Below are 25,343 nucleotides of genomic sequence, written 5' to 3'. Positions count from 1 at the left end.
TCAGGACTGGGTGGGAGCCCAGGTTTTGCCACCCACAACTTGTGTGACCTTAAACAGATTATCTCAGTTACGTTCAGTTGCTCAGTCATGTCTGACTCTTTGCGACCCCTTGGACTGAAGCTTCCTGTCCATGGCAAACTTCCTTGTCCATCACCAGCTCCCGGAGCTTGCTCAAACCCACATCCATTGAGTCAGTGATGCCATCCAACCATCTCATCCTCTGTCGTTCCTGTCTCCTCCTGCCTTCAATCTTTCCCAGCATCGGGTCTTTTGCAGTGAGTCAGTTCTTCGCATCAGGTGGTCAACGTATTGGAGCTTCAGCTTCAGCATCAGTCCCTCCAATGAGTATTCAGGACTGATTTCCCTTAGAATGGTCTGGTTTGATCTCCTTGCAGTCCAGGGGACTCTCAAGAGTCTTCTCCAACACCACAGTTCAAAAGCATCAATTCTTTGGTGCTCAACCTTCTTTATGGTCCAACTCTCACATCCATACATGACTACTGGGAAAACCATAGCTTTGACTATATGGACCTTTGTCAACAAAATAATGCCTCTGCTTTTTAATATGCTGTCTAAGTTGGTCATGGCTTTTCTTCCAAGGAGCAAGCATCTTTTTCTGTAAAACTGTTGAAATTAGAGTACCTACATTGTAAGATTATTAAGAGGATTAAATAAATCAATTCATGGAAAGTATTTAGAATAATGCCGGTACAAGCTAAGTGCACGGTGAATAAGTGTTAGCTTTCACTCTCATTAATTTGGCTTAACTGAAACCTCTCCCCTCAAAAAAATAACACCTATATTGATCTATCAGTACACAATTCTCTTTAGTTACCAAACAGGAAGAAGGATTCATAAACAGTTATATCTCATTTAGACGGCTCTATAATCAAAATAGTTACCATTTGTATGCAGTATCCGTTTTCATCTTCAAAAGTACCCTGCCATGTACCCATTTCATGGATGTGGAAGCTGAGGTCTGATGAGGTCACTCGCCCTGCCAGGGCCCTATAACTAATAACGTGAGGAGCCAAGATTTGACCCAGCTGTGCATGACTTCACAGCCATTGCTATTCCTCAGAAGGAGTGGATGAGAGACCAGCTATACCAAGCTAGTTCTAGTTCTCTTAGATCCATCATCAAACAAGCCAGGAAGTGAGGTTCTCCCTTGGTTTCCCGCTGGCTGTTCAAGTCTTCATTTGTGCCGTCACTGGTTCCCAGTCATAAATGTCCCAAGCTAGATTCCTGGCCTAGTTAGCATGTATTGATCATACATTTTGATGTCATGAGGCAAGTACCTATCATCAACACGAATTCTTAGGAAATAAACTAATGATTGGAAATCACTACATATCCTTTACTTTTTTCATATGGTCCTTCCATCTTTTTTCCATTATTCTGAAAGTATTGCTCTTGGCAATACAGTTAAGAATCTACTGACGTTAGCATTGGAAAATAAATCTATCTCATGTAGTTTATCACTTGGTCATACCAATTCATTTACCTTGTAATTTTGCAAGGTAATTGTGTAATTTTATCTTTGCTGACTGCATTTTTGCCTAAACTTTTATCACATTAGTTATGTAATGCTAAGAAAAATACTTCACAATTTCAGTTCATTGGTCCCTTCATTTCTTTGCCTTTTTACACTTATTTTCTGAAAATAAAATGGATGAACTTAGAAATGAATAATCCATAATATTAATTAAAACATTTTTAGGTAGTTAAGTGTTCTGTTGAAAGAAAGTGTAAGTGTTCTTTAAATTGTCAAGAACTAAAATGTACTTGTGTTTTGTGAGGTTTTTTCCAAGCAGTTTGCTACCTGGTCTATTTGAGGGCCTAGTTATGTCCTTAGGAGTCATTTCCATGCGTTCATTAAATCATAGGACTTATTCATTCTTCACGTTGCCCGTAACCTTGAAAATCGCCAATGCTCACGACACAATAAAAGTGCTATGTGCCATTTTTAGATACATTTCCATTTTGATGGAATTGGGAGATTTAGGGTTACTTTATGTACTTCCTTCTTAGACTATAAAAAAGAGGCTTCTAACCATTATTTTAGAAATATGAAAGCAATTAGTGGCAACAAGGTAAAAGTTTCAATCTTCAAGTTTGAAGTAACAGCTGTCCTGTGAATTATGTTTCCTCCCTTCTACTTAACATAGGCAGAATCATCCTCTTTACACACTCTAAAAACTTGTTGAATCTTTTCTTTCTTTGTAGTCTGTGAATATACCACCCTGCTTAGTCTTGTTAAAGCTGGGCCAGACATAGGCTTGCCTTTTGACTAGAGCGTTTAAACAATATAGGTTGATTTAAGAGGCATAAAAATCTATGACCAGCAACATCATTGGCACAAAGGAATTGCCTGAGTCAACAGGCTGGAGATGTATCTGAAACAGATCCTCATAGGCTGACTTGTGAGGGGCACCTCGTGTAAAAAGCAAGCACTGCGTAGAAATCAGTGACTGGACACAGATGAAAGATCTAACGTATCAGTGATAGGTAGCAGGAGTCCAGGGGAAAGAGGGGTGAATGAAAGCACAGAACTTCAGATTAATCAGAAGCCTACATGAAATAAAGCAATCAGAACTTTGGAAGGTAAAACCAGATAAGATGATCCATGTGGGATCACACAGCATACCAAGCAGCACAGCCAGTGACAGGAAGCCTGTTTTTTGAATCAGGGTCTTAGCTTTGGCCTTAGGACAAATCTGAATGGGGATTTGTGGGTTGGCCTGTTCAACCTTCTGTGCTTTTTTGTGGGGAGCATGCACTAGTCATTCTTCCTTCCAATACTTAGAGTGAAATACCCTGGACAGAAGCTAAATCCAAGAAGTTTCAGCTTAAGATCTTGAAGGGTATAAATTTTAAATGCCATCCATCTACCTGCAATGCAGGAGACCTGGGCTCCATCTCTGGGTTGAGAAGATTCCCCTGGAGAAGGGAATGATAACCTACTCTAGTATTCTTGCCTAAAGAATCCCATGGACAGAGGAGCCTGCTGGGCTATACTCTGTGGGGTCGCAAAGAGTCGGACATGACTGAGCAACTAACAGTTTCAAACCTCCAAAACAAACAGCCAGAGACACCCTCAGAAGGCACTGCATCTCTAGATAGGCTTCTGTGGGCATTTCTCTCCCAATCAACCCAACTCTAGTTTTCCTCCTTCTTGTCCTCCTGGCCCCTCTTTCCCTGCTGCTCTCCTTCTCTCCATTGCAAAAGAAACAGAAACAAAAGGTATTAGAAGCTAAGCTAAGGGACTTTTCTGAAGCCATTGCTTGGAGTTAGTAATGAAACTCAGGTTTGTTTCAGTTCTATTCTCAGGACTGATTTAACTCTTATATGATCTCAGGGCTTCCCAGGTGGCGCTAGTAGTAAAGAACCCCCGCCTGCCAATGTAGGAGATTAAGAGACATGTGTTCGATCCCTGGGTTGGGAAAATCCCCTGGAAGAGGAAATGGCAACCCACTCCAGTATTCTTGCCTAGAAAATCCTGTGGACAGAAGAGCCTGGCGGGATAGGGTTCATAGGGTCGCGAAGAGTTGGAGACGACTAAATTGACTTAGCACGCGATCTCAGAAATGCAGAAATCGCTGGAAGAAACGTCATGGAGAATTTCCTCTTATGTACCAGAAAATAGCATAGATGCTGAGAATACAAAGATGAAAGCTGGCTGAGTGCACAAAGCGATGTCTACTACCCTCAGGAAGTAATGTATATAGAGTGCCCACTTGCTCTGCACAAAGCGCGATGTTGCTCAGTGTAGACAGTGAAAGGAAGCACAAGACTAAAATCGCCTTACCCTCACATCGCTTATGCTTTAGTTGAGGAGACATGAAATTCACATGAAAAGGAGTGTTTGCTGTAGGTTTTAAAGAGTCAAATAAAACTTAACATTTACTGAAGGATTTTACATCAGGCATTGTTGCAGTTGCCTTATATGTTTTACTTAATTTATTTCATCAACGTAGTCCTGTGACGTGGATATCATGTATTAAATTATCTCCATTATATAAATGATGCAAACATAGGTCAAGTGATTTGCATGGAGTCACCCAACTAGTATTTGGTGGAACCGAGATTTAAATCCAGGCCATCCAAATTATGTTTACCTTTATATCTATGTCCAGAGCTAGATCTGCATCATCTGCTGTAAGGTTTGAAAAGCAGGACTGGTGTCTGAAGGCTGAAACAGTCAGAGAAACTATGGTGGGTGTTGTTCATGAGCTGGACATTTGGAGATACGTGGGGAGTTTGGGGAAGGACAGGCCAGGAGCAGAGGCACTAACTCAGAGGCCAGCATACAACAGAAGGACAGGAGGGCACCAGGGACCGATCGTGCCATGGGGTCAGAGTAGTCTAAGTTCTAGTCCTGCCTCTCCACTTGGCCACTAGTGGGACTTGGGTAAGATGCACAGGTTTCCTGTAAAGTGGAAATAGTAATAATAATAACTCCTGCCAGGTGAGTGAAAATATTCTGCAAGATAAGATGTACAAGTGTCTATCCTCTTAATTATAATTTTATTTGCTTAATAATTTTGTGAGTATATTTAAGATTGTTGTTGTTGTTCAGTCATTAAGTCATGTTGGACTTTTTACGACCCCATGGACTGCAGCATGCCAAGCTTCCCTGTTCTTCACTATTTCCCAGAATTTGCTCAAACTCATGTCTGTTGAGTGGGTGATGCCATCCAATAATCTGGTCCTCTGTCATCCCCTTCTCCTACCCTCAATCTTTCCCAGCATCAAGGTCTTTAACAACAAGTTGGCTCTTCACATCAGGTGCCATAATACTGGAGCTTCAGCTTTAGCATCAGTCCTTCCAATGAATATTCAGGGTTGATTTCCTTTAGAATTGACTGCTTTGATCTCCTTGCTGTCCAAGGGACTCTCTCAAGTGTCTTCTCCAGCATCACAGTTGGAAACCATGAGCTCTTTGGTACTTAGCCTTCTTTATGGTCCAACTCTCAGATCCGTACATGACTACTGGAAAAGATGGTGAACAGATTAGCCAGGAGTAGTAAGTTCACAGTGGGAGTGAAAGCAGACAATGTGGAGATTCTGATCTCCTCACGTTGTGGGGGTCCTGACTTCAGAATTATCCATTCAGCAGCCACAGAAGATTGTGAGTGACAACCCAACCTGGCCATAGCCCTTCTCTGCAACTTGATTTGGGGGACAGAGAGTAAACACCATGGGAAAGTATTTTAGAAGAAGAAATGAAACAATGGGTATGGAATATGTGAATTTTTTTTTGCAAATTTCACTTGTTCATTCACTCAAAAATACTCATACTCAATGGATATTGTAAATATCCTCAAAGATTGCATCAAAAAAATCCTCAAAGATTGCACAAAATCTTTGAGGCATGCACAAAATCAAAAAAAGGATTTGGATAAGTCAAAATCCTTATCTTCACAGAGCGTATATCCTGTAGTAACTCTTTAAAAAGCAAAGTGAAGTCACTCAGTCATGTCCAACTCTTTGCAACCCCATGAACTGTAGCCCACCAGGCTCCCCCGTCCCTGGAGTTCTCCAGGCAAGAACACTGGAGTGGGTTGCCATTTCCTTCTCCAATGCATGAAAGTGAAAAGTGAAAGGGAGGTCGCTCAGTCATGTCTGACTCTAGCGACCCCATGGACTGCAGCCTTCCAGGCTCCTCCTTCCATGGGATTTTCCAGGCAAGAGTACTGGAGTGGGGTGCCATTGCCTTCTCCGCTTGGTATGCCTTACTCTGCTTCAAAGAGAAGCTCTAACATCTTTTCACTGTACTTTAAATAATGTTCACAGCCTCCCAGTTGTATCTAAACCAATTTATATATATTTTTTTCTTCCCTCTGCTGGATCTGAGAGCCCCAGAAGGCATAGCTTCTACACATTGCTTGCTAGCCTCTTGATTTCTGTCTAACCAGCTCTCTTCTCTCCTGAGATATAACAGCCTTGCTCTTCTTAGGGAAAGCCGTAAAACGCCCTTCTGCATACTTGCAATGACTTCATTTCCTTTTCAGATCATCTACTATATGGATTTATTCTCATTCCTGCACCTTTTTTTCTTAATCAACTATGAAAGGATTCTTTTGGATGTTGAGAAAAGACCCTGAGTACCTCTTTCTAATTCTTCATGTTTGAAATTTAGTTTTAGTAAAAGTTGTGTTGCCTAGAATTACTTAATGTTACTCGTGAGCTGGTCTAGCATCCCTGTCTTTATGTAAACACTTTCTTTAATAGAATTTTTGTCTGTTTTCCTCTTCATTAAAGAAAACGAAATAAATTGCAATTATTTTTTCATGTAAGAAGAGGAGTGAAAGATGATATTTTTCAAATCAATGAGTATTTAAGCACCAAAGAAGCTAGAAATTATTAATGATGAAAGTGAACTAGAGGACACAACAGCGTCCACTTTGTGAAATTACATTATCTAATGAGATGCAAATACATGAACCTATAAAAATAAACCCTATTTCTGTGGCTCTTCTGGTTTGTCTTTTTGTTGTAGGACTTTGAGCAGTGCCTGGCACTTAAAAAGCACTTAATAATTGCATTGAATGATCTCTCGTGCTCATAACAGCCCTGTGAAATGGCCTCTGTTACAGATTTAAAAAAATAGAATTTTTTCTTTTTTAATTTAGATTGGAGAGCCACAAGTGGTGATGTCAGTATTTGAACCTAGACTTCTGGACAACACCACAGTACACAATTAAGGGCTAGATTTTACAGTTCAAATTTTGAGTGTCTCAAGAATTTATCAATGGGGGAAGATGATGTAAGTTGCAATGTGAGGTGTGACTTTATTGAAAAGGTATGCTTATGACTTGTCCATAATTGTAACCCCATTGTCCTTTCCTAACCTCACTAATGTATTTTAGATCACTTAAATGCCTGGTCCCCAGTGCAATAGCGAGTGCATTTTTGAAAATTAGCAGTCATTTTTGTTTGGTTCCAGCATCCCTAAATGACTCATGTCATCATTTTGCACATTCTCTTGATTCCATAATGTTGTTTTCCTCACCTTGAATTTATCGACATTAATTCATTTTGCTTTGACATTGGCATTAGCAGGAAAATGGCTTTGTTTCATCCTGACATTATAATATCACCTCCCAAGACTTGGTCTGACATTGTCAGGAGGTGATTATGGTGACAGCAAGGCCACAGAAGACAAAAGTGAATTATAGTGATTCCCAGGGGGGGAAAAATCATTAAGAAAAGTTACTGCTATGTGATTTTAGTAGCTATTTTTCATACTTAAATATCCCTGCTGTTTAAAAATCCTAAGAGGGCTTAGACCATATTTAGAACACTCCTGCCAAGTATATATAGGAAAAATTAAGTCTCTAAGGAGACATTTGGCTATAGCTCGACAAACAGGAAACTCAGATTATATTTTAGCTTTACAAAGTGCTCAAAGGCATTGAAATTCTGTCTCAAAAGAAAAAAAAAAAGCCATGCATGTGAATTAATGACACAATTATCTCCTTTCAGCCACAGATACTTGAATTTCTTAATGCTGAAAATCAAAAGCCTGTAGTACAGCTCTTCCTTCCTACTCAGAATGTGAAATGTCTTACAGATCTGTCTTCAGCTCTGAATGGGGCTATATGGATTGTCTTATAATTCTCAAGGAACTCCAGGTCTTCGTTCTTGCATTTTCCTATGTGCTATGATGGTCTCTCACCTCCACCCAGGCCCACGTAGAACAGCTCCATCTGGATTTTCCTCTAGCCTGTGTTCCAAATGTAACTAGTCACCTTCTGATGAAAAGAAACATGTCACTAAGTTCCGTCCTTGTTATGTTTCTTTGCCTTCACATTACCCTCAATGCCAAAATTATAATGAGAGGTAATGTGTTTTGACTAATGAAAAATGAAAGGAGTGCTTCTAATTTCTTAACTCATCTGCCTACCCTTGCTTCTTTCCCTCTCTCCCACCCTTCCCAAGGTGTATAGTGTATTATTAAAGGAAGAAACGCAGAACTAGTCACCATTCTCTTCCAGCTAATGCTGTCCATTATGGATTCATGTATAAGAAGCCCTGACAAATCATAACATACAAGCTGACCTGGAATGTCAGAGCTGACCAGCAGTTTTTCTACATGTTCCTAGTTAACTTTTCCCCATTCCCTGCAAAATATCTCCCCCTTCCCTTAACCCTAGAGCATGAGTTAACCCCAGCTCTACTCTGCCTCACATGCTCAGCAGAAGCTTTACCTCCCACTTTGTGGAAGCTAAAATGTTCCTTCTTCTTCCCATTTTCCAACCTATCTATCTAGTAAGTGGATATCCTATCTATCCACCTATATTGATTTCAGTCTACTAGTAATATGTTTGTATTCACCACTCAGAAGAAGGCAGGGAATAAAACACAACTTCTGTTTACTTGCTTAATAAATATTTATTTGGCATTTATTTCTGCCAGAGACAAGGCTGAATATTTGTGATACAGCCACAACGAACAGGTCATATATGTGGTGTAGACATGTACAAGTGTAGCAGATATGAGTCTCCCACAAGTTCAAGCAGCATGAAATACATTTTCTTTAGGTTAAATCTGACCATGAGCCCCTCTACTGAGAAGGTGGTGGGAGATCGATTAAAGTCATCACTGTTGTTTGATCTTCAAGTGTAAAAATGTCCCCTCACGTTCCATTAGTCTGCACTAGTTCAAATGAGATGGCCCTTGGGCTACAGATGACTTTAGCTCAGGAGACCCTGCTGGTTCCATTCATACCTGAAGCTATGCAGCCTTCTGCAAGACAAGGAATCCTTGTGTGTAAGTCTCTCTTACAATTATAGGATTGTATAGGAACTCTTGCCTTTTGTGAGATAATTTTTGTAGACATTTAAGATAATTGGTAGTTTGACTAGGAATATATATTAATAACATATGGAAATGTGGCAAATATGGTCACATGATTCATTTATTGAAATTACCTTTATCATCTCAGTAAAAGATACTTTTATTTTCTCAAGTAACAGTTGTTTTTGTTAACAGATGATAAAGAATCTGTCTGCAATGCAGGAGACTTGGGTTTAATCCCTGAGTCAGGAAGATTCCCCTGGAGAAGGGAGTGGCTCCCCACTCCAGTATTCTTGCCTGGAGAATCTCCATGGACAAAGGAGCCTGGTGGGCTGTAGTCCATGGGGTCACAAAGAGTCGGACATGACCAGTGACTAACATTTTCAATATTTTCCAAGGACTCTATATTTAGTCCAGGCAATTTGGAAAGAGTAAAATGTGTAAAGATGAAAATCAAAGTTATTAAAATCAATTGCACTCCTACCAGCCAGAGATAAACATTGGTCACATTTTGGTAGAATCTGTCTCAGCACATTCTCTTAAGTTTTTATTACATAAGGTACTTGGAGAGGTACATGTCTATACTTATGGGATTCATGCTGGATAAATATTTGTACTTTCTCTTTTGACATAATGCCATGTACTTTGAAATGATGGTTTATACCCTGGTGTATGTTGCCATTGTGTGTGACTGTGCCTCCCAATGAATGCCATCTTTCACCTTGGGCAAAAAGAGTAGAGGTTGCACATTTTTATTAAACTAGACAAGTGCATTTTCTGATACCCAATGAGAAACTCTGTGATTTCTCAGCACCGTTTTTATGAGCATCTTGCCTGCGTCTGTGTCTGAGATGTTGACCTAAATAGGATTTCAATACATCATTAATGATGGCTTTAGGAAAGGTGACCAGCCTTTGGCTTGTGGGATTCTCAGTGAATTAATTATATCTCAATATCAGCAAAGGTTTTTTTTTTTTTTCCAGGTTGCAACAGCTAAAACCTTGGAGGTGTTTGGGCAGTACCTCTAGCTCCTGCATTCAAGTCACCTGTTATCTCATTCATGCTAGCTGAGTTACCATATACTGCAGACGTAGGCCTCTTCGAATGAACATGGCTTTCTTATGATGTTTTGAGTAGCATTTCCTTTGACTGGACAAGAGCAAGTGTCACTGCCATAATCAGTGCTTTGATGTTAGATGAATAAGTATAGAATGCTTGCTCTGTAACGTCAGAACCTGCTGCACTTGATTACCCAGACGTGTCTGACCACTTGCTGACAGCTCCACATTGTTCGCTACAGCCCCTTTAGCTCTGCTCCCTGGCCTCATTACAGTGAAACAAAGTGGGCTGGCTGCTGTCACATGGGGATTATGCCACCAGCGTCACTGTCCCTGATGAAAAAAGGCTGACAGAAATGTAGGCTGAGAGCAGGAAAGCAAGGATGTTTCCACTTGATGGCTCCCAGGTTCCAGTCTGTACAGACACTGCCTCACCATTGCAGGGGCAAAAGATTGGCCAAGGGGCAGTATTACCCTTGCTCTTCTGAAAACACAGCTTATGCACTCTGATTGGCACAGGAGAATGCGCACTGAATGCAAGTATATAAGGTCACCTTTGAGAAAACAGGCACTGCCTGTCCACACTGACCTTGCAAGTACACAGCAGTTGAATTAAAATATTCAATAGCTGCATGTTTGACCCCACGCTGTCTCAAGATTCATGCCCTCAGAGGACAGACACAGATGCTGTCTTTGAAAGAGTACAACATCTACTTCCTTTTCACTTCAAGTACCTTGAACTGGATAGGTAGTGATTAATTCATTCTTCTGGCAGATATAGAAATAAGCACCTCACTCTTCCACTCTGAGCTTCTAGCATTAAGGGAAACTGGGAAGGTATTGAACATTAACAAAGTATACTAAGGTTTTATATTTTTTAAAGCACCATCACATAATTCATCTTGAGGCTCCCAACAACTGTGAGGTCGATGAGTAGGACAAGTGTTATTATCCTTGCCTTAGAAGTGCGGAAAGAGAGGCACAAAGAGGTTAAATGATTTCCCCAAGTTCACACAGCCCATTAACCACAGAGACCAGACTTGAATCACAAGTTCTTCACCTAATTCTCTTCATACCACCTCATGCTTTTTAGTGATGAGGAAAAAACTATCTCTCTTCCATGGGACACGAGCAGGCAAAACCGATCAAGCCAGTCACCCGAGTCATCACCAGGGCTCACAATATTGGAGAAGTCCAACTGTCATCATGTATCTGATGAAAAAGAGGAGGAATTCCTCACTCTTTGCCTTTTAAAATGATAGGCTTTCCATGAGAAATATTCATGCAACTCATAAAGCTCAAAAGGACTGTAGAAATATCTACTTCAAACTCTTTCCCTAACTTCATAGCTGCCGCTAGACTGTAAGCTCCGCAGAAGCAGCTGCACGGTCCATCTGGCTCACACTGTGTGTCCATCATCTGGAACAGTGCCTGGTTGGATGATGGATGGATGTCACTAAGTGGTTTTGTGATAATGTTGAAAGCCTTACTGCAAAGTGATGACTAGTCAGATCTAGAACTCAGGGTTTATGACTCTTAATCAGCGTTGTTATCACTAAACCATATCCCCAGTCATGGCCAGCCATAAGTAAGAACAGATAGAAAAAATGTACCTAGAGTTCCCCCGAAAGGCCATTATACACCAGTCTATAGAGTTTCTTCTACACACCAGGAGCTAATCTGTAGATTCAGTTTTACATCTCACATCTCAAAACTTAGTAAAACAGCCACCAAGGTTGAATAAATGGGTTATTATTACAGCCCTTCACCTCCCTGCCGCAGGCTCTCAAATGCCTCAATCAGAGCTGTGTGTTGCACGCATGCCTTTGTTATTAGCCTGTTTGGTGGAGGTTGTTCACTCTTCCACGTTTCTTTGAAAAGGACAGAAACAATTTGGAATATCTTTCCTTCAGCACTCCTAGGCTTGTTTCAGGTGGTGAAGGTAGAGGTCACTTTATTAATAAAACCATCAAGGAAGGCTGTCATGGTAACACATTGCCTTGATTCCTTGAAGTGCAGGAGACAAAGCCAGAAAGAGAAACTTTCAAGTCTATAAATACAGGCCCAGCATTGCTCAAGCCTAGCAGCTTACCGACAGGGCGAACCTACATGTATATAGCTTTGAACAAGACCCAAACAGAAAAAAGAAAACTTCCCTTTGGTAATGTAATGGGTCATCGTGACCATAATGGAGTAAGTGACCCTTCAAGTCACAAAAGAAATGAAGAATAGAATGAGTAGCGATTCTAAGTCCTGGCTGGTGCCCTCTTTGCACATTGGGGTTCCCTCGAAGTCTGCTTTTCCATCCCTTCCAGAAATGGTGAATAGAGGAAAAAGGAATCAAAGTCTTATCATTCAAATTTTGATGATAGTTTGCAGTTTAGAAAGGGGAAAAGTGGATGACAAGAAAGAAACCTACAGAAAGCAAGTTAAAAGGATCAGATGATTTAGTCACATCCCTGTGACTCTCGTGATCCAAGATAAAATAAAAATAAGAGGAAGTGAAAGAGGAGGGAGGAAATGCTGTCTGTGCCTATTCTTTCACTGTGAAAATTCTGAGTGTTTTTATAAACTCATAACAACTAGTTTATGTAGGAGCTTATGTATTAGTTTCTTCCTCCCTGTAGTCATTCACAGGTGGGCCTGATAGAGATATTTTCTGTGAGCCAAAGATATATTAATAGCTTCATGTTCATTACCTGGGAGAAGGCAATGGCACCCCACTCCAGTACTCTTGCCTGGAAAATCCCATGGATGGAGGAGCGTGGTGGGCTGCAGTCCCTGGGGTCGCTGAGGGTCGGACACGACTGAGCGACTTCACTTTCACTTTTCACTTTCATGCATTGGAGAAGGAAATGGCAACCCACTCCAGTGTTCTTGCCTGGAGAATCCCAGGGTCAGGGGAGCCTGGTGGGCTTCCGTCTATGGGGTCGCACAGAGTCGGACACGACTGAAGCGACTTAGCAGCAGCAGCAGTTCATTACCTGGGAGGCAGAGTCCCCATTATGTATAACTTAAGCTTATAGGCACATCCCTTTGGTGATTAATTTGTAATAGAATACAGTATTTGGCTTGCTTATCAGAGCTAATAGAACACCTTGCTGTCTTTAGCCTTTCTATCAGGATTCCACCTTTCATCTTTTAGCCATATAACTCTGGGTCTAACATTAATACTATAACCTTATCTATCAAGGGCCAAAGATTGTCTTGGTTTGAAAGCATTCCTAATATTGAAACATCACGGGATTATAGGTTAGATGGTGTGGTATTCAGTTAAGTTCAGTTCAGTCGCTCAGTCGTGTCCAACTCTTTGCGACCCCATGAATCGCAGCACTCCAGGCCTCCCTGTCCATCACCAACTCCCGGAGTTCACCCAAACTCATGTCCATCGGTGATGAGTCGGTGATGTATTGGACACACCATAATGAATTTATTTCTATCAATAGTAAAATGATCCTTCAGAATATAGTCAAACTGTTATCAAAGTAGTATTAGCTTTTTCTGTATCTAAGGATTTATGTTTTATCATAATAATAATTGTGCCTGCATGCATGCTCAGTTGCTTAGTCGTGTCTGACTCTGCGACCCTATGGACTGTAGCTTGCCAGGCTCCTCTGTCCATGGGATTCTTCAGGAAAGAATACTGGAGTGGGTTGCTATTTCCTCCTCCAGGGGATCTTCCCAGCCCAGGGATCCAACCTGTGTCTCTTGCGTGTCCTGCATTGGCAGGCAGATTCTTTACCACCTAGCCACCTAGGAGGCCCTAATAATTGTATCTAGCAAATAACAATTTGCTTCCAATACTAAATCAAGTTTTATGTGAGAGATTTAAAAATGAACCTTCACTATTTATAGAGGTAGCACATTCTTAGTTTGTCAATAGCAATGAAGAAAAAAAAATCAGGACATGCTTGACATAAATATTTAACAAAATAAGGTCAGCGTTTTCAGTTTGCGGCAAATTCACACAGAAGGGTACCAAATAAAGAAATGATAACTGCAAAGTGCTTGTTGGGTAGAAATCCCATTTGGATTTTTAATCTGCAGTGATATGCAAGATGAAATGGAGATAATGCCAGGGTTTTGTAAATGCTTATCCTCTTGGCAGTTCCATCAACCGGTGGTCAATGCCTGAAACTGTCACCAAGTCCACGCTCATATTGCTTGCCACACAACAAGCCAATAATCGAGAGGAGTTGCTGGGACAAGGAAGAGAGATTTTATTCAGAAAGACAGCAGACTGAAAAATTGGTGGACTTGTGCCCCAAAGAACCATCTTGCCTGTTTAGAATTCAGGCTTCTTTTATACTAAAAGGGGAGAGAGTAATGTCAAACATCTCCTGGTTCTGGTCAGCCTCCAGAGGTGATATGTTAGCCTCTTCCTCCCTGCAGTGATTCACAGGTGGGCCTGGTGGGGATGTTCTCTGTGAGATAAAGATATTTTAATAATAGCTTGATGCTCATTACCTGCGAGGCAGGGTTCTCAGAGATGGGCCATTGTGTATCACTTAAGCTTATAGGCAACATCCCTTTGGGTGATTAATTTGTAAGAGAATACAAAAGGTTCTTTGTTATTACAAAACCTTGTGTTGAAAGGAATTCAGAAGGTTAGTGCAAGAGAATGCCGTGATTAAGTAGCTATGTTTTCTACATAGAGAAAGGAAATGAGAGCATATGCAACATATTTGCCATTCCCAACCTAAACCTGTGATATTTTTGGTATTTTATGTATGGGCTGATTTGTTTTTGGAGCTCTGCTAGAATGTGGTGGCACTCTAGAAGATGTGAAATTTAATGTTGTCAACAAGAGCTCCACCCAGTGTGATATGAAAACAGATCAGTTGGTCAATATAAATGAAAACCAGAGGATCTACAGAAGTTATTTATATTGTCTTAAGGAGCATGGAAAGCATTGCACACTATGCAGTTCTTCCGACTGTTCCCTTCTGTGTGAAAAGCAGTCATCTATAAATTTGGAGACCTGTAGTTCTAGAGCTACCCTTAATTGTTTTCAATTTCCTCATTTAGAGCTTGTCTAGATAGTTTTTGAACCACAAGCTTTGATTTCTATCAGAGCAAGGTATAGAACAAATTACATGACAAGAGTGATTTTGGTTCCTCTTTAATTGTAAGCGATATTAAGTGGTCTGTCTTAGATATTCGTGTCTGTATTTAACTCCCCCAGGAAGATAATCTGCTCATACTTCACTTTTGAGTTCTACAGTCTTAATTCCTATGGTTCTGCACCTGAAAGCTCGCTCTCTCGAATCTAAAATCACCAAGGAGTCTTCATTTTCCTTCCCCCAATGTATATAAGGACAGCTGCCCATCCTCATTGCTGTGGCCGATAACCTGATCCAGACCTTCAACATTTTATCACCAACAGTAATTGAGGGTAATTATTTGTTTGGGTGGGAGAGGGGGCTACCCTGTTTATGGAAGGATATTTAGTAGCATCTCTACCCACGAGATGCCAGTACCATGCCCTCCCCAAAGATGTGACACCCAAACACATCTCTAGATGTTGTCAGATGTCCCGTGGGGCGGGGGGGGGGGGAAATCATCCACTGTTGAAAGCTACTACTTTAGACTGACAACCAAAGACCTCTATTAAACGTTAATGCCTCAAATTCCTCCAATCCTTTTTCTAATTATTCTAAAATCCCTTCTGTCAGATTCAATCAAGAGCACGCAGGGCTTACTTTGCATATTTCCTTTGCCCAGCTCAAAGTGCCCTTCCTCTCATTCTCTTCCAGTCTATTCCTAGATCCAGCTAACCACAGCAGGAAGACTGCTGTGATTAATTTTATAACCTCATATCATCACTGCGTTTTGTTGAAATCTTTTTTTCTCAGCATCATTCCTGGTTTTTCTTTCTTTGCCTATGGCTTAAACGCGGATACTCTTCAAGGTTCTATTTGCAGTTTTCCTTTCAACTTAATCTATATTCTAGCAGATGAGGTCTTCTATTCCTTTCTCTTCACTATTTGTAACAATGACCACCATCACCCCTGTTCCAAATCTGTATCTCCAGGAAGAACTACCTCCTGAACTGTTAACTAGTTTTTTCCAACTAATAACAAGACCCCTGCAGAAGAGCCTGTGATCTCTCTAAGTCAACAGATAAAAAAAAGAGAGAGAGTTTATTTTCTTCCCTAACCAAACCCTGCCTCCAGTCTTTTCTTAATAAATTACATTATGATGTATCCAAATGTCAAAAATAGGAACCTCAGACTTTCTCTTACCTATTTCAAATAACCTGCCTCCAAATATGTTCTTCCTTCCTCCTCCCCACTGCTCTAACCCAGACCAAGCCTTTTCTGTTGAAATATCTGGTCACCTTGCCTCCAGCCTGTCCTTTCTCAGGCCTAGCCTCACCTTTCCCCCCTTTAAATCACCACCCTGCCCATAGGTCTTTGACAGCTTCCCATTGCTTATTATCTAAACTCTGTAGCATGTTACCCAGAATCTTCATCATTCACCAACATTTTCCATGTGTCTCTCAGGCTCCAGTCAGAAAAGTGAACCCATACTACATATTTCAATAGAGAGAATTTACTAAAGGAAATGGTTAAACAGGTGCTTTAGAATTTAGACATGAGAAGAGGACACTGAAATAACTCAGAAATTGTTAATTGTGTGAGCAGGGAGCAGTAAAAGAGGATGGGGTTATGAGAAGCTAACAGTTCGGAGGAGAGACCCCACAGATGTGGGACCCATGCCTCTTAGGAGGTAATGCCTAGCTGCTACTATTAACCCCTGAAATGTTAGGCAGGAGCCCCTTGGAGCTGGGGCTCACACCTCTAGAAAAGGAATGCTGCCAGGCTGGGGCAGAAACCTCTAAGGGTGAGACTGAAACTGGTTCTGAAAACGCTGAGCCCCAGAACAAACTGCTGCTGTTGGGATGTGGGGCCATTGCTGGGACAATCCTCTTAGGAAGAGCCCTGAATCAGGGAAAGGGAAATCTCTGCTTCCTTCCTCCTGCCTTCTCTGTTCTCTCTAGTGCACCCTGTTGGTGGAAACCAGGAGACAACTTGCAGGGTTTCAGCCTCAACATCAGAAGAAAGGTGGATTCAGACTTGAGTGACAGATGCTTAACAGCCAGCACAAAGTATTTTCACATCTTCTTGCCTTTACTGATAGAGTTTCCCCAACCATAATGTTTTTCTACCAGTATTTGCCTGATGCATGCCATTGTTCAAATACAATCTCCTTTCTATATTCTTCTCAAATCTTCCCCCAGATAATTACTTACACCAGCATTTGAGTTCCCCTAGCAGTTTGCTTCCATTATAGTTTTTTTTCATATTGTATCATAATTATTTCTGTATATGTTCATTTGTTTGTTTTCTGCAAAAGTGTGAGCTCCTTTAGGGCAGATAGAGTTACAACCATACAGTGGTAGATTTAGCAACACATCTGACACACAACAGATGCTGACTGAGCTGGACAGAACTGATAAAAGTATTTTAGTGAAATGTACATTATGTCATTTCTTGTATATATATTTTATTTTCCAAACCAGATTTAAACTTTGTAAGAGCAGAGATCATGCTATTTCTTCTATTTTTTCATGGTGTTTAGTACAGGGTTTTATATGCTGAAGAAGAGCTTAATGATATTTGTTAACTACTTAGTTTATTCATTAGGCACCACAAATTTGGTTTAAAATGACATGAGGATGGAGCATAAGTTTATGAATAGCAGGTAAGATTTGTAGTTAGGTTTAGATGTGCTTCTAACATGTGATTCCGACAGAGAGATCTGTGCATATGGTAAAGCTCTGTTTTTGTTGAATACCACAAACAAGAGACCAAATGAAATGTGTCTTAAAGTAAATTCTAAAGTAATTAAATATATTCCAGGTTCCATTTTTTCTCCTTATCACTTATAGAAAACATATTACTCCAATTAATGTGATTATTAATCCTGGGTTTCATCTGGTCCTTGAGTATTTATTAAACTTCTCACAATCATCAACATCAACTAGTAGATTATTTAAATGTAGGAAAGGTATTAAATTTTAACTTAATCACCAGATTCTTGAAAAAAAGAAACCTCTGTTCAACAACTGATTTACATTCAGGTCCAAGAAGAAGAAAAATAGCTTTTTTTTTTCTTACAGGGAGTGATATTTAATTAACTATTGATTTCTTCTCAATTATTCAAGGCAAGCAATTATCAATATTGATGGAAACAATATTTCCCTATGTGTAGTGCCCAAATGAAAGGAAATATCCCATTCAGCAATCTGCTGCCTGGAACAAGAAATGCTGAGAATCTTTAACTTTAAATGGAAACAGTTATTTGGATCTGTTTATTCCATGTTGCCCCAATTAAACAGATAGTTCCTGAAACGTAAGCAAAACAAAATTCTGAAACCCTATGTATGCTTTCCAAATTAACAACCAAAAAAAAAAAAAAAGTGGGGTTTTGTCAGTTTTGACCATGAGTTTAACCACTCTAGTCTTGTAGATTTTGCCTCAGAGCTACAGATCTTGACTTTTTTTTTAAACCAAGGCTCATAAAATACTATAATTTGGGTCTAATATTTATGGTTTCTAAGTCACCCGATGAGAAGTAGCTTACATAATCATTAGAACCCTTGAAACACTACCTTGTATATCAATATTGTGAGCCTGAAGGATTTAGTAGGCCTTAATAGTCACTTCTAACATTTACAGATAGCACGTGGGGGTACACTTGAAAATTATACCAATCCATATGATAGAGGCCTCCAAGGAATTGTTGTGAAAGGTGGGAAGATAGGGCCCTATTTAGGGCACATTTTTATTAACTCCTGAGCATCCACCACCATCTTCTTTCAGCTCATTTGCACACAGAGTATTAGCATGTTTACATTTAAGAAGCTTCTTTTGCCAGTGATGTAACTATTGAACATGATTAATGGACAAGGCAATATTCTCTATTGAATTATTACTGGAAGAAGAGGGTTATTTTTTTAAAATACTTTACACTTGATAGTATGAATATGCGTGTGCGTGTGTGTTAAATTGGGGAAATTTGACTATGACATTTTTTAAAGATGAAGAATGTTATAATTTATAAGAAGCTACTTTTTCTGCTCTGCGCCACCCCCCTCCCCATTCCAGAGTGGTTCCATATAGTAAGTGCTTAAGTGGCATATGTTGCTGGGAAGTGTTCTTAGCTCTTTTCCTCTTTGGTGTTGTTTTCATTTCCCTGTGTTCTATTTATCATTCTGCTAAATCAGTGAAACCTTGATTATCTAAAGGAACAGGAGACATGGAATAATAAGGAAAACTTGATCTTTGAAGAAATAAATTATTAGAGATGCAAGTTACATGACAGGGACTGTGAATGAATTTTAGTATCTGAAATTGCTTGCTTTATTTATTCAAACTGATTTTATTAATTGATGGACATAGTGAAATTTTGATAATCAGGGTTTCACCATTGCATTTATTATTATCCCTGGAAATCAAGGTAACCTTGGATTCTACTTCCTATATTTACAAAGCGATAAATATCCTAATAGGCTATTAGGCACAAATGCAGTGCTCTTCCTCACACTCCTCCCATGAAAAGCTTTCTCTCCTCGGATCTGGCTGCCACCTTGCCTGGAGCATGCTGCCTGCCCCCTGCCCCACCCTCCCTCCTCTTGCTTGCCGCTGGCTCCCGACTTCCTGCATGCAGCGCTGGAATCACCCGCAGAGAGAATGGCCCACCCCTTAGAAGTTCTTGGTCATTTTATCAGTACTGCTTTGCATTTTAATTCCATTCATCTGGCTCCAAAGCCCTGCATTCTTGTATGAGGCACTATCCTTGAACAGCCCTGGAGGTCACAACAGGTCCCAGTTCCGTGAAGAGAAGATACTGCCAAACCCGGAGTATCACATTTCTTTGTACTTGATAGTCTGAAATGGACAATGATAATATCCAAGACTGCAGCAAAAAATAAATCTATATGGAAAGGATTGATATGATTAAAACAAAGGCAGCAAACTACATTTGTTTGGAAATCGGAGTCACATGCTTAGTTTGCGGAGGGGAGGGGGGAGCACAAGATCGATAGAGATTTTTTTTTTAAGCTGAAAACATGATGTACCAGATGAACTTAAATTGATTCTGCTTCTCCTCCCCGCGCCCCCCTCCCTCGTTCTGCAGCGAATGTCTGCGACAACGAGCTCCTGCACTGCCAGAACGGAGGGACGTGCCACAACAACGTGCGCTGCCTGTGCCCAGCCGCGTACACGGGCATCCTGTGCGAGAAGCTGCGGTGCGAGGAGGCGGGCAGCTGCGGCCCCGACTCCGGCCAGGGCGCGCCCCCGCGCGGCTCCCCCGCGCTGCTGTCGCTGCTGGCCGCTCTGCTGGGGACAGCCGGCCCCCTGGGCATCTAGGCGGCGCACCCAGCCACCAGACGGGCCGTGCTCTGGGGAAGCAAACACAGCCCCAGCATTTGCTACTAACATAGGAAACCCGCTCTCAGACACTCCCACTCAAACACAGTGTACAAAGAAGGCCTAACTGAACTAAGCCATATTTATCAGCCGTGGACAGCACACCTGAGTCAAGACTGTTAATTTCTGACTCCCAGAGGAGTTGGCAGCTGTTGATATTATCACTGCGAATCACATTGCCAGCTGCAGAGCTTACCACCCATCGGAAAGGCTGTGACAGCCCCCCAAAAGGAAAGAACAACAGCAACAACAAATCAACCAACCTAAAAACATTTGCTACTGGCACGTGGTGTGCCCCAGCACCACCTGGCCCTGTGTGTGGACCAACCAAATAGAAGCATCCTTTGCTGGCAGTGCTTGGTGGGTCTAAGGAAGTCTGTTACAAGCTGCCATATTGGCCTGCTTCAGCCCCTGAACCCCCTTCCAACCTGTGCTTTAGTGAACCGTTGCTCTGTAACCCTTGGTTGAAAGATTTCTTTGTCTGATGTGAGTAATGCACACGTGTAACAGCCCCCTCCAAAAGCTCCAGCCAGTCATATCCTGTGTATCTTAGCAGCACTGAGTCATCCCAGTGCCAGCACACATCCACTGTCCCCAAGAGTGGCTACAGGAAAAAAGAAAGTGTATCTATCCTTTTGTATTCAAATGAAGTTATTTTTCTTGGAATACTGTAATATGTAGATTTTTTGTATTCTTGCCAATTTGTGTTACCAGACAATCTGTTAATGTATCTAATTCGAATCAGCAAAGACTGACATTTATTTTGTCCTCTTTCCGTTCTGTTTTGTTTCATTGTGCAGAGATTTCTCTGTAAGGGCAACAAACTTGCTGGCATCAAAGAATATCAGTTTACATATATTAACAAGTGTAATAAGATTCCACCAAAGGACATTCTAAGTGTTTTCTTGTTGCTTTAACACTAGAAGATTTAAAGAATAAAAATTCCTGCATAAACGATTTCAGGAATTCGTATTGCAATTTCTTAAGATGAAAGGAGCAGCCACCGAGCAGTTTCACACTCACTTTACTGATTCCTATGTGGACCGAATACACTCAGCTGACGAATTTAGTACCCAGGAAGATGGATTGATGTTCTTTAGCTTGGACAACTTCTGCAAAATATGAGACTATTTCCACTTGGGAAAAATTATAACAGCAAAAAAAAAAAAAATCTAAGTGATTGCCAAGATTATGCCAAAGCCTGTTGGCAGAGTACTAAGAGACTTTTATTTTTAAGTCATGCTATTTTCACAGATTGATGTGATCATGTGACTCTAGAGATGCTGATCTATGTATCTTTCCAATTACAGTGTTTACATGGAGTATCATAAGAGAAAACCTGGGGAACCAGGAAAGTCGCAGGGAAATTGAGTGATTAGCAATTTGACTTTGAATATATTCAGACTAAGTATTTATAGGAAATATCAAAATACCCAGCAGCAACTAGACATAACTGCTGTTCTTGAGAATAAAGTTTGTTTTAAGTACCGCCCAAGGTGTAATAAATTCTTGTTTCTGCCTTTTATTAGGCCAATTACTGTGCAAGACAGCAAGGTGGGGAGAGGAGGGAAGAACCAGTGCAAAGTTCCAAAGTGACTAAAGCAGTGTGTATTCCATTCCCACCACACTGTTGTCCTACAGGTTACAAATGTGTTAGCGACAGCATCTCCTGGAGTCAAAAACAATTATCAGCCCAAGCCAGAGTCTGAAGGACAGTGAAGTCCTGCATGACTTGGTAGAGCAATAATCTATGATGGTGTTAGGTTGGACGCCTACTTCCAGTCTGAATTCTTCACCCTGCCACTGCTTCTTGCTGAACCGGGGGAGGGGGATGTCTTCTGATAAATATCCTTGGTGAAAACTAGATGAAGGAACAGCATGTCTTATTGGTTTTGTTCCCAGAAAAGCCAATTCAAAGAAGGCAATAAAAGGTAAACAGGTAGTGCCTGTGCTGCCTGCCACCCCACGTCTAAGTCGATTGAATGTTTGTTATTCAAACCCACAGTCTCTTTTGATGTAAGAAATAAGGAAAGATGGAAATAAATTAGAGCTCTGGCTTAGTGCCGGAGTGGCCAGCCAGAAATTGGAGATTTACATTAGAAGCATAAACAGCAAATTATATTTCAAGCTCACCAAAGACTACACGTGAATATGCCGATAACATACAGAGTTTGAGATTACTTATAATGAGGTGGATTTCTAATATTAAAAATGAAGTTTAAGTTGTCTTATAGTTTATTAGCACAAACCAAAGGCAGACTATGTTATTTCCAGCAGTGATGCACTTTATCATTATCCACTCATGGCTTTGTCACCTGCTCAGGAATCAGACTGAACATTTCAATACACAGTTTTCCAAAAGCTAATTCTAAAATTTAATGAAGGCCTGATCTAAATCAATTCATCTGCATTTTATCTTTATGAAGCTATAAGAATCTAAATTGATGAGGAATATATTGCATTCAGTGTATTTAGATATAGTTTTCTGAATTTCCTGAAGTGATGTGATCTGCTTTTAATAAATTCACTTTTAGGTATATAACAAATGGAAATGAAATGTTCTTTTTAATCTGGATTCTCAAATTCTTCTAAAGAGTATATTACTTTGATGAAACCCCAACTCGGTGGATTTTATTTATCTGCTGTTTTCTAGCATTCTTGCAAAGCTGGTTCCATCTACAATGTTATGGCTAAGGACAGAATTGGGGTAAAAAGTGGGAACTAAGTTGTTTACATATTTAAGGCCCTAATTCTTGCTTTGTCTTTACTTGGATTAACCCTTAGGGTTGGTTAATATAGTGTTATATATGAGTTGGTCAACTTTACTACAAAGTGCAAACACAATTTCTTCCATCAACTCCTTTGATGAATATAAAATTTCAAAGAAATCTTTGTCCCGAGGTTCCACTATATAGAAAGGGCTTCCCTGGTGGCTTAGAGGGTAAAGAATCTGCCTGCAATGCAGGAGACCCAGGTTCGATCCTTAGGTTGGGAATATCCCCTGGAGAAGGGAATGGCTACCCATTCCAGTATTCTTACCTGGAGAATTTCATGGACAGAGGAGCCTTGCAGGCTACAGTGCATGGGGTTGCAAAGAGTCGGACACGACTGAGCAATTAACATTTCTTCACTTTTCAAATATATAAAGTGTTGGTATTTATGGGAAAGGAATTAGATTGCCCTGTAATGATGTAGGAGTGATTGGTTTCTGACCCTGTACACAGCCTAGAGGGGGAGTTTCAGTCCTAGAAGAGGGGGCACTTACTTAGTGGGGCCCATTCTGACTCTCCTCCCACTTTGTCTTCATAGCCAGGAACCTAGAATTCCCTACCTATGTGTCCTCCACCCACTTTTAGGGTGTATACACTTCTTCTGGGGTCTAAACTCCTGAAGGCAAGCAGCATCATGAGTGTACATCCTCGAGTACAAGAGGAGGCAAAGAGTGAATATGTATTATAGATAGATTAGTGACTTGGGCCTAGGAGTTATACTGGGGAATCCACACATGATTGAGAAGATGCTCCTTGTAGTGAAAACCAGAGCTCAGGGATAGAAAAGAAGGGACTAAGGGGTGGGAGAGAGAGAGTAGGGTATCTCAGGGTGTCGGTCTGGTACAGAACTCTGAGCAGCCTGAATATTCCAGACCTATACCTGGGTTTCCAGTTGTTATGACAGTATTCATGTTAAAGCAACAGAATGGAACGTAGGGTTAAGTAACACTATGTTAGCTTGATGTGTAATTTTTAAATATTTAGAAATATGGTATGTGGGCTTCCATCGGTACTTTTGTCCAGCCCCTGCCTAGTGGGTCTGCCTAGAGATGAACACTGCATGAGGTGCCCTTGAGTCAGATGACCAAGTTAGCACGAATCATTCACCCAGGTACAGGTTGGGAGAAGGCATGTGTGTAAAGTCACTTCAGTTGTGCCTGACTCTTTGCAACCCTATGGACTGTAGTCTGCCAGGCTCCTCTGTCCATGGGATTCTCTAGTCAAGAATACTAGACTGGGTTGCCATGCCCTCCTCCAGTGGATCTTTCCGACCCGGAGATCGAACCGGAATCTCCTGCTTTGGCAGGCAGGCTCTTTACCACTAGCACCACCTGGGAAGCCAATGGAGAAGGCATACTGGTCACAGTTCAATTCCTATAGTTAATGCTCCACTTCCCTTTTTCTCCAACCTGTGGTCTTGTTGAATGTAGGAAGGTTTGGATGGACTAGGGGCAGCTGTGAGGAAACCTTGAAATTTTTTGTCTCATCATCTTCACACTTTGCCATCAATTATCCAGTATTACTGGGAAGTAAGGACCCCATATTCTGAGATGGGATGCTCTGTGCTATGTGGGAAATGGGTTGTTGCCCATCACCTGTTGTTAATTACTAGATATGATACTTATTTAACAGTTTATCTGCTCACAGGGTTACATAGAATGTGTGGGAACTTTGAACTACCTGTTCTATATCCTTGTTATGCACTGAATTCTGTTCATGTACAATTTAAAGCTTTAGCTTCAGAAATCTGAACTAGAATTTCATACCCACTGTTTCAAATCTCAGCCTTTATCAGTAAGGATGGCAATGGTGGCAGAACCTAAGCTGCATCTGAGAACAATCTGAATAAGTGAGTAAAACTCTAGGATTCATTTTTCAGAAAGTCTAATTGGACAGCCATAATGGCATATAGGAATGAGAAATATAGATAAGGAACACCCCTTGAGTTTGGATCCAAATGTGTGGTTGTGAACAATTCTTTCTTTGCCTCAGGAAATCAGGACTAGATTCTAATCAATTTTCTTTCCAAGAAATATCAAATGTCCATTTGGCACAAATATTCTGACAGTTCTGATCATTTCCGTGTGGAAGAGTTTTTCACTTTTATCTTACTTTCACTATTTTACACTAAAAATAGTTTTTCTCTTTAATTACCAAAAAATTTGCCAGTGAATTCTCAGCATAAACTGTATATAAGCATAATATGATGTCAGAAAGAATTAAGAATGCCAACTATCATACTTTGGATTGTTACCAACAATCTTGGGAACATG

General features: G+C 40.7%; 1 protein-coding gene across 8 annotated transcripts in view; it reads left to right on the top strand.

Moving 5' to 3' along the window:
• NTNG1 (netrin G1) overlaps nucleotides 1-21,789 on the top strand; it is a 370,195-nt gene extending 348,406 nt beyond the window's left edge. For all 8 annotated transcript variants that reach the window (XM_061411010.1, XM_061411016.1, XM_061411013.1 and 5 more), the window contains one exon: nucleotides 20,007-21,789. In XM_061411010.1, the coding sequence (XP_061266994.1) occupies nucleotides 20,007-20,239 (233 nt within the window). In that variant the 3' untranslated portion in view covers nucleotides 20,240-21,789. The remainder of the gene's footprint in view (nucleotides 1-20,006) is intronic.
• The last annotated feature ends 3,554 nt before the right edge of the window (nucleotides 21,790-25,343 follow it).

Source organism: Bos javanicus, chromosome 3, assembly GCF_032452875.1.
Source record: "Bos javanicus breed banteng chromosome 3, ARS-OSU_banteng_1.0, whole genome shotgun sequence".
Taxonomy (NCBI): Eukaryota; Metazoa; Chordata; class Mammalia; order Artiodactyla; family Bovidae; genus Bos; species Bos javanicus.
This window is presented reverse-complemented; position numbering and strand designations above follow the sequence as displayed.